The sequence below is a fragment of the Protomyctophum parallelum genome (assembly GCF_964188405.1).
Source record: "Protomyctophum parallelum genome assembly, chromosome: 23".
Taxonomy (NCBI): domain Eukaryota; kingdom Metazoa; phylum Chordata; class Actinopteri; order Myctophiformes; family Myctophidae; genus Protomyctophum; species Protomyctophum parallelum.
In genome coordinates, this window is record NC_139715.1 from 16,464,110 (window position 1) to 16,476,773 (window position 12,664).

The window sequence follows — 12,664 nt, forward strand, 5'->3', positions numbered from 1 at the left end:
TGCGAGTACTTCTTCAATCACAGTTATGGTTGTGTGCCAAGCCCATCAGAATTTCATGTTCTCCTCACTGAGGCTTGCAGCACAAGGGTGACCACTGCCACAGCAATGTCTGTGAGCCTTTTAAAATAGCCTTTGTTTGATAACATTTTTCTCTTCAACCTCGCTCGGCTGTGCGAAATCTGCCCTGTAACACACAGTAGGTTCAGAAAAGAATGAAAAAAATCTATATAGCCTACTTTGTTGACGCAGCACCCCTGCTCTAGCCTGAGGCCCACCCCCCTTTTTCCCCCTCCACACCTTCCTTCCATAATTCTTCCCCGAAAATAGCCGATCTACAAGCTCACAATGCATCGCAACACGTTGTGAGCTGCCATTTTCGGAGAGGACTTTCCCAGAATAGTGACGCTATGTGGGTCATGTGGTTGCTTGAAGTGTCCAAAGACAAAAGTCATTGAGATGCAATGTGATGTGTATTTATTTTACATCCACATTGAGTTAAGAGACAGGTGAAATAAATAAGAGGTTACAGGGGGAGATGTAATCATCATAATCTTTATCTGACACTACACAGGAAGTTTCATCAGTCAAGTTCATTTAAATAATTAAACAGGCCAATTAGCTGAAATGCCGGACACAGTAAGTGTATAGTCTTTTCTTCCATCATCACTTAGTGCATTCAGGAGAAAACAAAGAAGCATAACATCAGACAGGTCAGCAAATAAGAGCTATGTTTTCTCTATTCCAAGGCATGTGTGCTGACAATCTTTTGAAATACCAGCTGCTTTTATACTGTACAAATAAAATGTGATCACAACCTGTAGAAAATCAAACATAAAAAAAATCTATGCAAACATAATTACAAATATAAAAACACAGTTCAAACCTGAATGTTAAAATGTTCAAAATCATAGAGGGATGGGGGATTTGACAGTGATTGTGTGGATTTTGGTCTTTTCACAATATAATTGGGGAATGTGCATCAACATGAGCAAGAATAAATATTTTCCACTGGGTTCTTGATTCTGGCTTCCATTTTCCATTTGCTTTCATGAAATATATTCGATCAACATCAAGGGCTCCTGACAAGAGGCTCCTGATGTCGACATTTCCTCCTGTCCAGATTTTCTTTGCAGGTGAACGTGACAAGTGCCACAGAGTTCACTTTTGATCTTTAAAGCAAAATCTCTCTGAACAGCAAATAATCCTCAAGACAGACACAGCCATAGCCATAGTGAGGGATGTTGACAACTAGTGTCACCCTACAATACATGTAGAAACATTATCAACATTGTGGACCTGGAAACAAGAGAGTACAATGGCTTTTCTAATAGATAAACTTATAATCTACATTATCTCGATGTAGACTATTACCGTACTGTAAATCGCTCAAAGTAAGTAAGGAGAACAAGAAAACACGGTTTACGTCAAGAGAATTTCCTAACTCGATTTTTGGACAGATAAAGCACCAGGGGATACCCTGGTGACTCTTTCACCTGTTATGAGACACAAGGCCATTCTGAATTATTGCCACAATGGGGACATCTTACTCTTTCAAACATATAAGCAAGCCAAGGATCAATGTTAAAGGGTTGGCAGCAAAAAGTATTGTTTCTCGTCTCAAACTGAGCAGCATGTTTAAAATGTCAACGGAGCACTTCCAAGCACTGACAGCATCGTCCCTGCAGCTTACTACTTGGATGTTCTAATGCTTGGATAGTGGTTTCTATGAGAAGTCCCACTTGGAAGGTAGGTAATGCGACTTCAGCACGATAAGGCCATTTCTCTATATATCATGACGGAATGGTTATCCGAGGTTTGCAATGACTGATTTGCTCACCTCCACATGATCGTCCTCATCAACCTCCAACCGATGAGGTCTGTCTGGCCACAGACTTTTGAGTTATTGCAAGAAATTATGGTACGTGAAATCCAGCATGGAAAAGTATCAAGCCTTCACCCTTGAAATAAAAGACAGTCCCTCAAATGAAATTGCCAGAAGCATGTTGTGGCTGATGGACAAGATGAAACAACGATGGACGAAGGGAACCTCGGTTACCCGCTTTGCCGCAGACTGCAGACAGAGCAGAATACACGGCAGTGAATGTAGGTAAATGCTGGAAAACCATCTTCACTGTAGATTTCAAATATCAACAAGCAACCATTTAAAGTATTATAGTTAAGCTAGTTAGTTATACAATTCAATAATGTATCTGTGGTCATGAAAGTGCCACGACATTTTCACTAGCACTGAGGCTATGGGATACTGTATTGATTAGCCAGTTAATGAATTAATAAATAATTCACGAATTAAATTTAAAAAACACTTTTTTTTTCAATAAATCAAATGCATAGAAGACATTGTACCAGCCGTTTCTAAATGCTACTGAATTTGATTTCATGTAAAAGTCTCAAGATTCCCGTTCATTCTGGTGTGTTTAGTGGCACCTGCTGAGTGCTGACAAAACAAGATGTTGTCAATATGGCGGATCTTTCCATGATCCCCATCGCTGCGGGAAGTGACATCGATCACGGCTAGTGGTGCGTAGACTTTCACAGCTTTGTGGTCAGTTGGCAATGGCTTCAGTTGTTGGCTGGTGTTTCCATTTTGGTCCCCCGAAGTCAGTTTGCAGGTTCAAAGGTCAGAGGCCAGTGTCCGTTCAACGGTATATGTTTTTATATTTATATTAATAAAAAGGTTAGATTTGGTCTCGTCTTTGTTTTCAGAATGTTCTGCACGTCACTCTCTCTCAAGGCCTATTCATTTATACTTCAGATTTAGGTGATGAGGTGACCACCGAAACGGTGGTCAGCTCATCACCTGAAACTGGAGTGCACCTCTTTCACTCTCGCATGAACTTTCTGTTCATGCCTCCATTTCTCTTAACTCTCTCTCTCTCAGAGGTTGGTCTCATCCCAGGAGGGGTCATTCATGCTCTTCAGAACTCTCCTGATCATCCTCTCCAACTCCTTCCTCGCCCTCTGCTCTTCTTCCAATGTCCTCCTCATCCTCTTGTTGTCCTGGGAGCAGGGATTAAAGCAAAAAAAAAGAAGAGAAAGATCTCTGAGCTGAAATAGGCTTGGGCTGATATTCAATAATATTGAATATAGCGATATTTTTTACACAACCAATAAGAGGCCCTGAGGGCGAGAAGTGGGCGAGGTCGCATGCACGCATCCGCCTCGTTGGCGGCAGACTGCTGATCCGAGTGCTGGTGCTTTGGCATGGTGGGTCAGATCAACATATGGAATGAATTCTGTACTGGCCATATATGGAGCGTGTCTTGAGGAGTGGTTTGAGGAGGTCAGATCAACATAATGGAATGGGGGAAGGATCAACACGGAATGTCAGAACAGGTCAGCTCCATATATGGAGATCTAAGGGTTTGATTTGCTGGCTGGCTCCATATATATGCAGATCTAGGTGATGATCCAGTCTTCTCCATGTATGGTTATCCAGGTTAGATGAGGTGTCGTGTGATCTTCATATATGGAGACGGCCAGGACCGTAGGTCCCAATAACAATATTCTTCAAACAGTACTGAATATCGCCCAGTGACTCCCAGATACACTACTTCCTAGTCTGCTTTATATCCAGCTCTGACAGACTATAGTATGGGCTCTCTCAAGCAGAAACGATGAGACCCGGAAGCAGCGGGACAAAAATCTGATATCTCCATAATAAATTTGAGTTGTCTTTGTTGGGTTGTGTTTACATTTGCGCTGTGGCACAGCTTCAATATGTCATGAGTCTCGCGTTGATCCCGCCTCTAGCGGCCGCATATCGCTCCGGACAGAATTGGTCCGGTGTACATCGTCTCTGCCCGAGAGACTCCAGACTCTCCCTTCTGGTCAGAATGCAAATGTTGACCAGCAGGGGGAGTGGTTCCACCAGGCTAGCCAACCTCTGACAATAATCAATGGCTGTGTAAAATCTATAATAACACTTTCACTTTCATCTCCTGCTCGTCTTTCATTGATCATTACAGTACCTTCAAACTGTCACAAAAACAAATAGAAAAATAAGAAACATGTTCTGCTGCAAAGCTGAGGTCGGCTACAGATCCCTTTTGGTGTTTTAACTAAGCATTATGTTATACTTTAGCTATTAGAAAATAGCATATCTACAAGCGCATACATAGGCTACGAGCTTGTAGCTCTGCTATTTTAGAAAAATCGTGAAATTGCGGAATATTGAGCAAAAACAAAGCCACACAGTACCTGTTTGAGTTCCAGCAGCTCGTCCTTCAGACTGTAGACCGTGTCCACCAGGCTCCTGTGTGGGGAAGAGAAACCACTCTGCCTTCAATCTCCAGTTCCACACACCGATAACGGCCCGTTGTGCTTTCTCGCACAGCACAAATAATACAGGAATTAACAAATAATTACGAACTTAACAGGTGATTGTGCAGAAATCTATTGCGCGCACGCACGCACCCACGCACACACACACACCTCTCCTCCACCACGGTCTGTCCGTTGCTCCTGATCTCCTCCACGATGATCTTCTCCTCTTCAGGGAACAGCATGTGCACGTCCTTCCTGCTCGACCCTGCAAGGGGCGCACGAAGAAACCCGTACAGGTCAACGCGTTATGCGAGGTACGTCACAATGGCATGCGCTCAACCAGGACACCGCTGTCCATTTGTTAACCACCAAGAGATTCGGCATGGAGGGGGGGAAAAAGGAGGGCGCCTAGTATAGATCCCTGGGGGACATCGATCAATGACGCAAACATCAGTAGCATTACAAAGTTGTACACAAAAATAACAACTACAGTACCATTTCAATGTTCCTCTCTCTATTTCCCCATTCCCAAGTGTGTCGTCTTATGTGTAACGCCCAGTACTGCTATTTTCAGCAATGGGACCATATCTTTTGGGGCGGGTAGATCTTGTTCAGCTAGTCATTTTGAAAGTAGCTCTACAATACACAGACACACACACACACACACCAGTTGGATTGCAGAACTCACTATACCACGTGTGTGAACACACGTTTGGCTTTGCACGTACGGCACGCACTCACACACGTGTGCATCATGAGGGATACATGTTAGACAGAGGGATCCATGCACTTTCACAAGTACACACTGTGCTTACAGGGGAACATCTTTGTGTATGTCACGAGTCACGACAAGCACACAAAGATGTCTGAACACACAGCAGCAGGTCACAGTCAAAAATAGCCTATCTAAAAGCTCACTGTACGCTGTGAGCTTGTACATCAGCTATTTTCGTGGCGATGCAAAATGTGGCTTTTCACACCACGGAGCCATTATTAACCCATTTAGACCAGAGGCCGATTCTAAAAAAACTTCATGTTTCTATGGGAGTGGTCCTCAACCTTTTCCATGTCAATGACCCCCATCTGAAAATATGTAGTTCTAGGGACCCCCCAGAAGCAAAGATTTGGGTTAAAAATGTGTGCCACAGATTTTTCAAAAATAGCAGAACTACAAGCTCCGAAGCTCTAGATCTGCTATTTTCCAATAGCTAAAGTATAGCATAATGCTTAAAACACCAAAAGGGGTACACAGCACACAGTACACTACTGGTCGGAGGGAGTGGGGGGGGGGGGGGATTGGGACTTGCGGGTCGGGGACTGTGATGCCTTACGAGAAACAGAGGCGGTCCTGGAACTATGGGCGTTCCAGATACTGTCATAATCCGAGTCTTCGGATTGGTCTGAACACGTGGGCGGGTTGCTGGAGTAGCCAGCGGCGGTGGCGGCGTCCACGGGGACAGTGAGATGGGCGTCGGCTAGCACGTGGTTGTGCATGAGGTCCGTCCCCAGCCAGGCTGCGACCCAATGAGCAACGAGGAATGGTGCGGAGCAAAATAATAATAATAACCAAAATCCATTTTGAATGGGCGGTGGGTGGGGTTTCGGGACAGACCATAATGTGCAGGGTTGGTTGGGGGTGAACAGCAGTTTACAGGGGTTTACAAACAGATGGAGGGTGGTGTGGGTCAAACCAATTTGGATTGGATAAGGGGGTGTTGGGGAGGGGGAGTTGTGTTGGGACCGAGTTAGTTGGGCGTGGCAAGATGATGATGATGATGATGAGGGGCGACCAAACAAAATGGTGTCGGGAGAGAGGTCAGTGAAATAAATAAAAAAACAGTTTGACACGAATGTATTCGAAAAACAGAGAGGTGGAGACAATGTGAGGAGGATTTAAAAAGTTTAAAAAGCAGGAAAAAAGGAGCCAAATGAATAAAGGAATGAATGGACGGATGGATTAGGAAGGAGGGAAAACAAAGGGGTTACAAAGACATAATTACAGAGAAGAGAGGGAGACAGAAAACACTGTTAGTGCAGAGAAAAACAATGGTTGTTAGCATTACACTAGCTACAGTAGCACCATGTTAGAGACAGAGAGTGTGTGTGTGTGTTTGTGTGCGCACGTGTGTGTGGGTTCATGCATGTGTAGTTGCGTACGAGTGTGCACTCACTGGAGTTAAGTGTCTGCCGCGTCTTAGCGCTGGTGCAGTAGGCCTCGATCACCTTGAGAATCTGAGCATCCTCCTCCAGAGCAGCTGTACCTGGGGAGAACGACGGAGCACGTATGGGATGAGAGGGACAAAGTGTGTTGTTGCATTAGTGACGTGTGTATCAACATAAGCCGTCTAATTGTCATCCCTGCTGTCCCTGTTGCTAAATTAAGTTACGTTTTTTAAGCTGCGTTTCATTTTCGTTTGAGAATTGCCATGAAGGGAAATTGATTCCAATTTGTAAGGCTTTGTAATGCGCACATGATTAACTTTTCACCTTACTTAAAGCATCCAAAAACAAATGATTATGATGCACTTTAAGTTTCCCCTCTGCTCTGAATTTGCTCAAATATAAGCAAGCATGCGCAGTGCGCTCCGACTCACTGTGTACACACCCATCGGTGTAGCATTTGTTTTCTTAGCACTCCATGTACCCGACCTCATACCATTGGTAGAGTAGAGTTCATGCCACTTACTTTCATAGATTACTAACAGAAAACATTAAAGAGTGAACACAAAGCAACAGTTCTCCGCAGCTTTCTTATTTAGAAGTGCTGAAGGCATTTGCTGAAGGCACGCTGCGCCGCCGCCCGAGTGACGTCACTGCATGCGGCTCCTCCATGTCTCTCGCTGTCACTCAAGTGACTACTGGCCAATCACAGCGCGTCTTTTCCGGGACTTATGTTACGCACGCGGAATCGCTCATTGAAGGCAAATGCTTTGCAAGGAATGTCGGGAAAATTGTGCCTTCAATTGTGACTCAGAGCCAGAAAGGGCGTCTACGTTTATATGTCTATGCTTACTTTGACCTCACATTTTGTGTGTGTGTGTGTGGTACATACTCTTCCTCACAGAGAAGTCTTCCTCTGAGGGCTTCCTCTCCGGTTTTCTCTTTGGAAGCAGCTTCTTCATGTTCTTCGGACTCTTACTCATATCCTATACACAGGGAGACAGGACTCACAGTGCGTGTGCATGTGTGTACTCGTGTGCATGTGTGTGTGTGTGTGTGTGTGTGTGTGTGTAATCTGCAGGTGCAGTGTATGCTCTGCGTGTAATTGATTTGTGGATTGTGAAGTTGTGAATTGCATTGTTGTTTGTGCGAGAAAAGTCTAAAGCCTCCCGTGCAACTTTGAATTATTGTGCAATTGAAATGGCCAAAGGGATGCAAAGTACTCTGCTGGACGGCCTATGGCTGAGCAAAAGCGTATTTGGACTTGTGTAGAGCAAAGCTTGGGGAGCAGGAAGGGAATATTTATTTGTCCACACTTTAACACAAATTTAGGACAAATGGAGACTATCTACTTGAAGCCTAGCGTCCCTATTCTGGGGGCAAATAGTCAGCAAAAATAGTAGATCTACAAGCTCAGCATGCGTCACATTAACGCACCGCGGGGGACTCCAATCAACAAGGCATAGGGTTTAAATGTTTAAGTACTTGAGACTTACAGCCATCCGTAAACTAAAACACCTGCCTCGCTGATCCCATCGTCTTCTCCTCCTGTACCGTCGCTTTCTGTATGGTGCCATCTGTTTTTTTTTTGTTTTTTCATAATGCTTAGTAATAGTCAGCAATAAGATAAAATGTTTCAAGATAACTCATTCAGCCAACAAACGTATTCGTATTCCCCGCCAACCTAGTAGTGATAATGACGCCTCATCCCTGACCTGCAAAGAACTCACAATCAAACGTGACCCACATCTATCCATGTCCTTTTTTTAATGGTCTTCTAGCTGGCTCACCTTTTACATGAAAACTGGTAACTTAGTCAATTCTACGACTCTAGAGTGGTTGTTATTTGACATTTTTCGGTTGATTTGTATTTAATCTATAACAATTGATTTGAGCAAATATTGCAGTATCGTGCATCACTATCACTTGGGTTCCTTCCCAGCAAAAGGACTGTTTGATTAAATTCACACACATTTCATCCTTCCATCCTTCACGTGCGTTGCCGTCGTACCTCCTTGAAGCAGAGGGCGGCAGAGGGCCGGAGCGGGGGCGCGGGCCGAAGACAGCTCAGGCTCCAGGGTTTGGGGGTGCTGGGGGGCTCCAGGGGTTGGCTCCACACAGGGTTAGCGCCGGCGCCGCCTGGGGTCGCGCTGAAGGAGGACGGGTGGGGGAGGGTGTGGTAGAACGACCCCCCACTGACCCCGCGCTGAGATTCTGAATGTCTGTAGGGGGTGGCTGGGTGGGAGGGTAGCTGGGTGGGAGGGGGAGACCGGATAGTTGGGAGAAAGGCAGGGAGGGTTGAAATCCATATTAGCTGATGTTACGGTTTGAAAAACATAATGGTTACCCGATGGTTCCGACTGACTGACACGGACTGACCGAATAATTGTTGGTGGAAGTGGAGTGTACTCACTGTGTTGCACACAGACTGGTGTTTAGGTGCGTGCGTGGCTGTAGTGTGTGTGTGTTTGGTGAGAAGGTCCAGCCAATCCTGGAGGTCCTGCTGAGTACTGCAAACCACCTGTGTCCGCTCACCTTGACCACCTGCAGAAAACACAATCACGCACGCACATGCATGCACGCACACACACACATTGCATGACAACAAGCAAGCAAATCACCATTTATCTCCACTATTAGTTTGTAGCCGAATGCCTCTCTGTTGAGGTGAGAAGACAGTTGCTAAACACAGAAGCGTACCAGATATCTCAAAGGCATTCTTCATGTTCTCTCCGTCCTCCAGTCTGGAGATGAGCATTCCAGACAGAGGAAGTCTTCCCTGCAGGGGGACAAACAGAAACATGCATGGACGGTGTCAGGGGCGCTTGTCCGTTTGTCCACCCGGAATTATCCACAGTGAAGAATGGGGGGGGGGGGGGGGGCAAGGCAAGAGTCAGATGGTGTCAGATAATCCCCCACATACTGTAGCCTACAACAACTTCCGTGAACCGAATTCACTGTAGTAGCCTTTTCATGAATTATATTTGTACTCAGGCTGTCATAATTCATAATTCATAGTTTATAATAGTTAGAGAAATTACAAAGTAGTAGTTGTAGTTGTGAATTAGTAAACTGGACATTGAATGTTTCTTTTGTCCTCATGTTGCACTTGTGTTTTTGCCGAAATTTAGATTTTTGTCGTTTCTCATAAGCGCACGTCCGTTGTGCTTCAACTACACAGGCAGCTGCCTTCAGTGCCTTCACTGGCTTGACTTCTGTGTGCGCTGACTGCGCCCGCCTGCTCCTTCTCAGCTCCTCCCACCCCTCACTGGGGGGAAAATTCCGGGAAAATGGGCAAGCGTCGGGGACACAGAAAGATGGACAGATGGACAGTGTGTGTGTGTGTGTGTGTGTGTGTGTACCTGATAGATGAATCCACTCATCCTGGAGCTGGCCGAGATCATGAGCAGCGTGTGAGAGAAGAGGAGGAGGTATCGCTCACTCCTCTCCTGGAGAGACACAAACAAAAAAATAAGTTTGTTCCTCTTCGGATTTGTTTTACCATCGACTTGATTAGATCTGCTAATAATTAGATCTCTTGCTCAGGGGATACATTGAATATTGAGCATCAAGCCAAAATTGGTGTCTAGGTGAGACATGACCTTTGACACGAACCAAATGTCTCAATAGACGAGCAGGGAGACAACATACAACAACGCCAATTGCATAAGAAAATTACATTTCATTCATTAAAATGTTGGATAGCTCCGCTTTAAGTAAAAGTTACCCTCCACTGCATAACAAATACTTATTACAGTAAAAGCCACGTCCAGCTCTTAATTTATAATTATTTTCATTTGACAATAGAGTAAGTATAATGAAGTGAAATATAAATTAGCATACATAGTGTAACAGTGTGCATATGCATAGCATAATAAGAGTGGTCTACCGGACAGCTCTGTGTGTGAACACTGGTCTGGGACATGTGGAGAACAGGGCCCAGGTTTCTGATGTCATCGCCCTCCCAGTTTCTGATTGGCTCGGTGAGGATCTGCAGCTCCAGTTCCTTTCTCTTCCTCACTTCCTGGCACTGAGCCTGGAGACAAGCAACATAATAATAATAATAATAATAATACAAACATATACAGTTAACTGTAGACACAAAAACGCTACCCGCCTCGTCTGATGTCTCTGCGACAGCAAAATAACATTGATAATAAGTGGCATGTTTTTTTTATTTTTATATATTGGACAAAGTCAAAGACTCTTTTCTAGTGATTGAGACTTGTGAGACAGTTGTATGTAGGTGTGCCTACATACAAGAGAGAAAGAAAGGGAGAGAGAGAAAGGGAGAGAGAGAGAAAGAAAAGAGTGATCAAGCTACCATCTACACAGTACATGTGTGTATATTTGTATTGAGAGAGAGTTGTGGCAACCCACTAGACATGGCCAATGATGTGTGTTTCTTACAGCAAGGCTTTTGAAGGCTGTCATCGAGGCATGTAGGTCTGTCCTGTCAGGGTGATGGTCCTGTGATGAGATGAGATGAGATGAGACATTATAAACATACAGAAAACATCCCAATGTCCCTAGAAACTTCACCTGCAAAACCATCGATTTTCATGGTACGGCACACCTGAGGTGCATTTAGACAAGCATAAAAGTTTACTCATTGACCGTCAAAGACTTAATTAACGTGTTTTTCGTGAAATCCCATGGTCGCCAAAAATGCCTTTAACGTGTTTTGGGGTATTTTGTTAATTCATAATCGTCTCACTAATATTTTACCGTAAAGCGGGGCTCCCGGTCGCTAGGCAATGCTCAGCTAGCTGTGTTTTGCCCTCAAGATGTACAATGCTATGAGATCTTTACCTCAGTTTTTCTCGGGAATTGCGGCTCAGATTGAGGTGGATTGAACAACGCACCGATGTTTAGGAGCTCAATACTAAATCGTCACTACCGCGCATATAAAATATGAACGCTTCGGGAGAGGTATATGATGGCGTTAACGGACAGCGCCGGAGGAGGAGGTTTGTGTTTGAGTTCAAGTATTCAACTTTTCAGCAGACGGTGCAGTCGTACCACTCGTCTGCAGAGTCATGCAGACGGACATTAGACTCAAGGATCAAAGTCAGCTGGAATCCACCCCATCGTTCATTATTCACTACTGAGTCAAAACTCAGTAGTGGAGTTTGGCTGCTGCTCATTAAGAGCACCTGAAGACTTTAAAAGGCCACACAAACAAACAGAAACCAGAGAGAGAAGAAGTTCTTTCAGTAGTCGAGTTCAACCCCAAAGACGCCAACGGTTTACAACTGTAAAGTTCTTTCCTAGTTCACTCCAAAGGACAAGGAAACTGAGTTGTGTCCTTGGACACAACTCAGTTTCCTTGTCCTTTTGACAGACAGACCGACCTCCATGTGTCTCTCCAGCTCCTTCAGCAGGGTGGGGTAACGGTCCAGTCGGGTGAACGGTTTACTGAGACCAGTGGTCAGAGTCAGGATACCTGGACTGGACGCCCCCTTGGATTCCATGTACTCCCCCAGGTACTCACTGCAACACATAATGCACACACGCACACTTGTAGCGCGCTTGATGTTTAGCTACTATGACATGTCCAGAATAGGGCGGGATGCTAGGGTTCATTCAAGTGGTTAGGTTAAGTCAAGTGTTACCTGTGTTGGGTGAGCACGCTAACAGCTGAGGGGTGGTTCGAGCAGTACGCCACGTACAGACTCTTCATCTGTGGCATGAGACCCAGGAAGAAGCCACCAATTCGCTGCTGGAACTCTGAGAGTCTACACACGCACACATTTCATTTACAAGTTATTTATGTCCACATACACTAAGCGATACAATACAAGGACACAAATAATTACAAGGTACTGGAAAAACGTCTGAAAATCTTGGACAAAGGGTTCATATTCCATGGTGACTGTCTCACAAATCTTTGGGTCCACTATAGTGTTGCTCGATTGAGCAACACTAGAGGTCACTGTATCCCACAACATACAGTCTTAAGCTCCAATGCAACTAGTGAGCTGTGCATAATAGGCTTGTTTGTTTCTATTGTTAGCTGAACAGGATGTAAACTGGGAGTAGTCCATAGAGATGGTTTTGCCTGTGGAATTAGTAAGGCCACAACACCTCCCAATATTTTATACATTTGTTTTTTTTTACTTATCCATGATAGGTTTGCCAAACATGAATTATCTTTTTCAGCAATGCCCTGCTTTGTGGGTTCACAATGGACACAGAAATGCTGCAAGTTCCTGTGAAG

At 44.7% G+C, this 12,664-nt stretch overlaps 1 protein-coding gene across 3 annotated transcripts in view; it reads right to left on the reverse strand.

Moving 5' to 3' along the window:
• Nucleotides 1–538: 538 nt before the first annotated feature.
• Nucleotides 539–12,664, reverse strand: part of LOC310854380 (rho guanine nucleotide exchange factor 7-like) — a 37,285-nt gene continuing 25,159 nt past the window's right edge. For 2 of the 3 annotated variants that reach the window (XM_083758988.1, XM_083758987.1), the window contains exons 9-21: nt 12,060–12,182; nt 11,799–11,937; nt 10,855–10,914; nt 10,334–10,480; nt 9,807–9,893; nt 9,145–9,223; nt 8,858–8,988; nt 8,456–8,695; nt 7,337–7,430; nt 6,456–6,545; nt 4,453–4,549; nt 4,219–4,273; nt 539–3,018 (exon numbers count right to left, since the gene is read on the reverse strand). In XM_083758988.1, coding sequence (XP_083615114.1) covers nt 2,896–3,018; nt 4,219–4,273; nt 4,453–4,549; nt 6,456–6,545; nt 7,337–7,430; nt 8,456–8,695; nt 8,858–8,988; nt 9,145–9,223; nt 9,807–9,893; nt 10,334–10,480; nt 10,855–10,914; nt 11,799–11,937; nt 12,060–12,182 — 1,465 coding nt within the window. In that variant the 3' untranslated portion in view covers nt 539–2,895. The remainder of the gene's footprint in view (nt 3,019–4,218; nt 4,274–4,452; nt 4,550–6,455; nt 6,546–7,336; nt 7,431–8,455; nt 8,696–8,857; nt 8,989–9,144; nt 9,224–9,806; nt 9,894–10,333; nt 10,481–10,854; nt 10,915–11,798; nt 11,938–12,059; nt 12,183–12,664) is intronic. The other variant, XR_014568899.1, reaches the window with a different exon arrangement.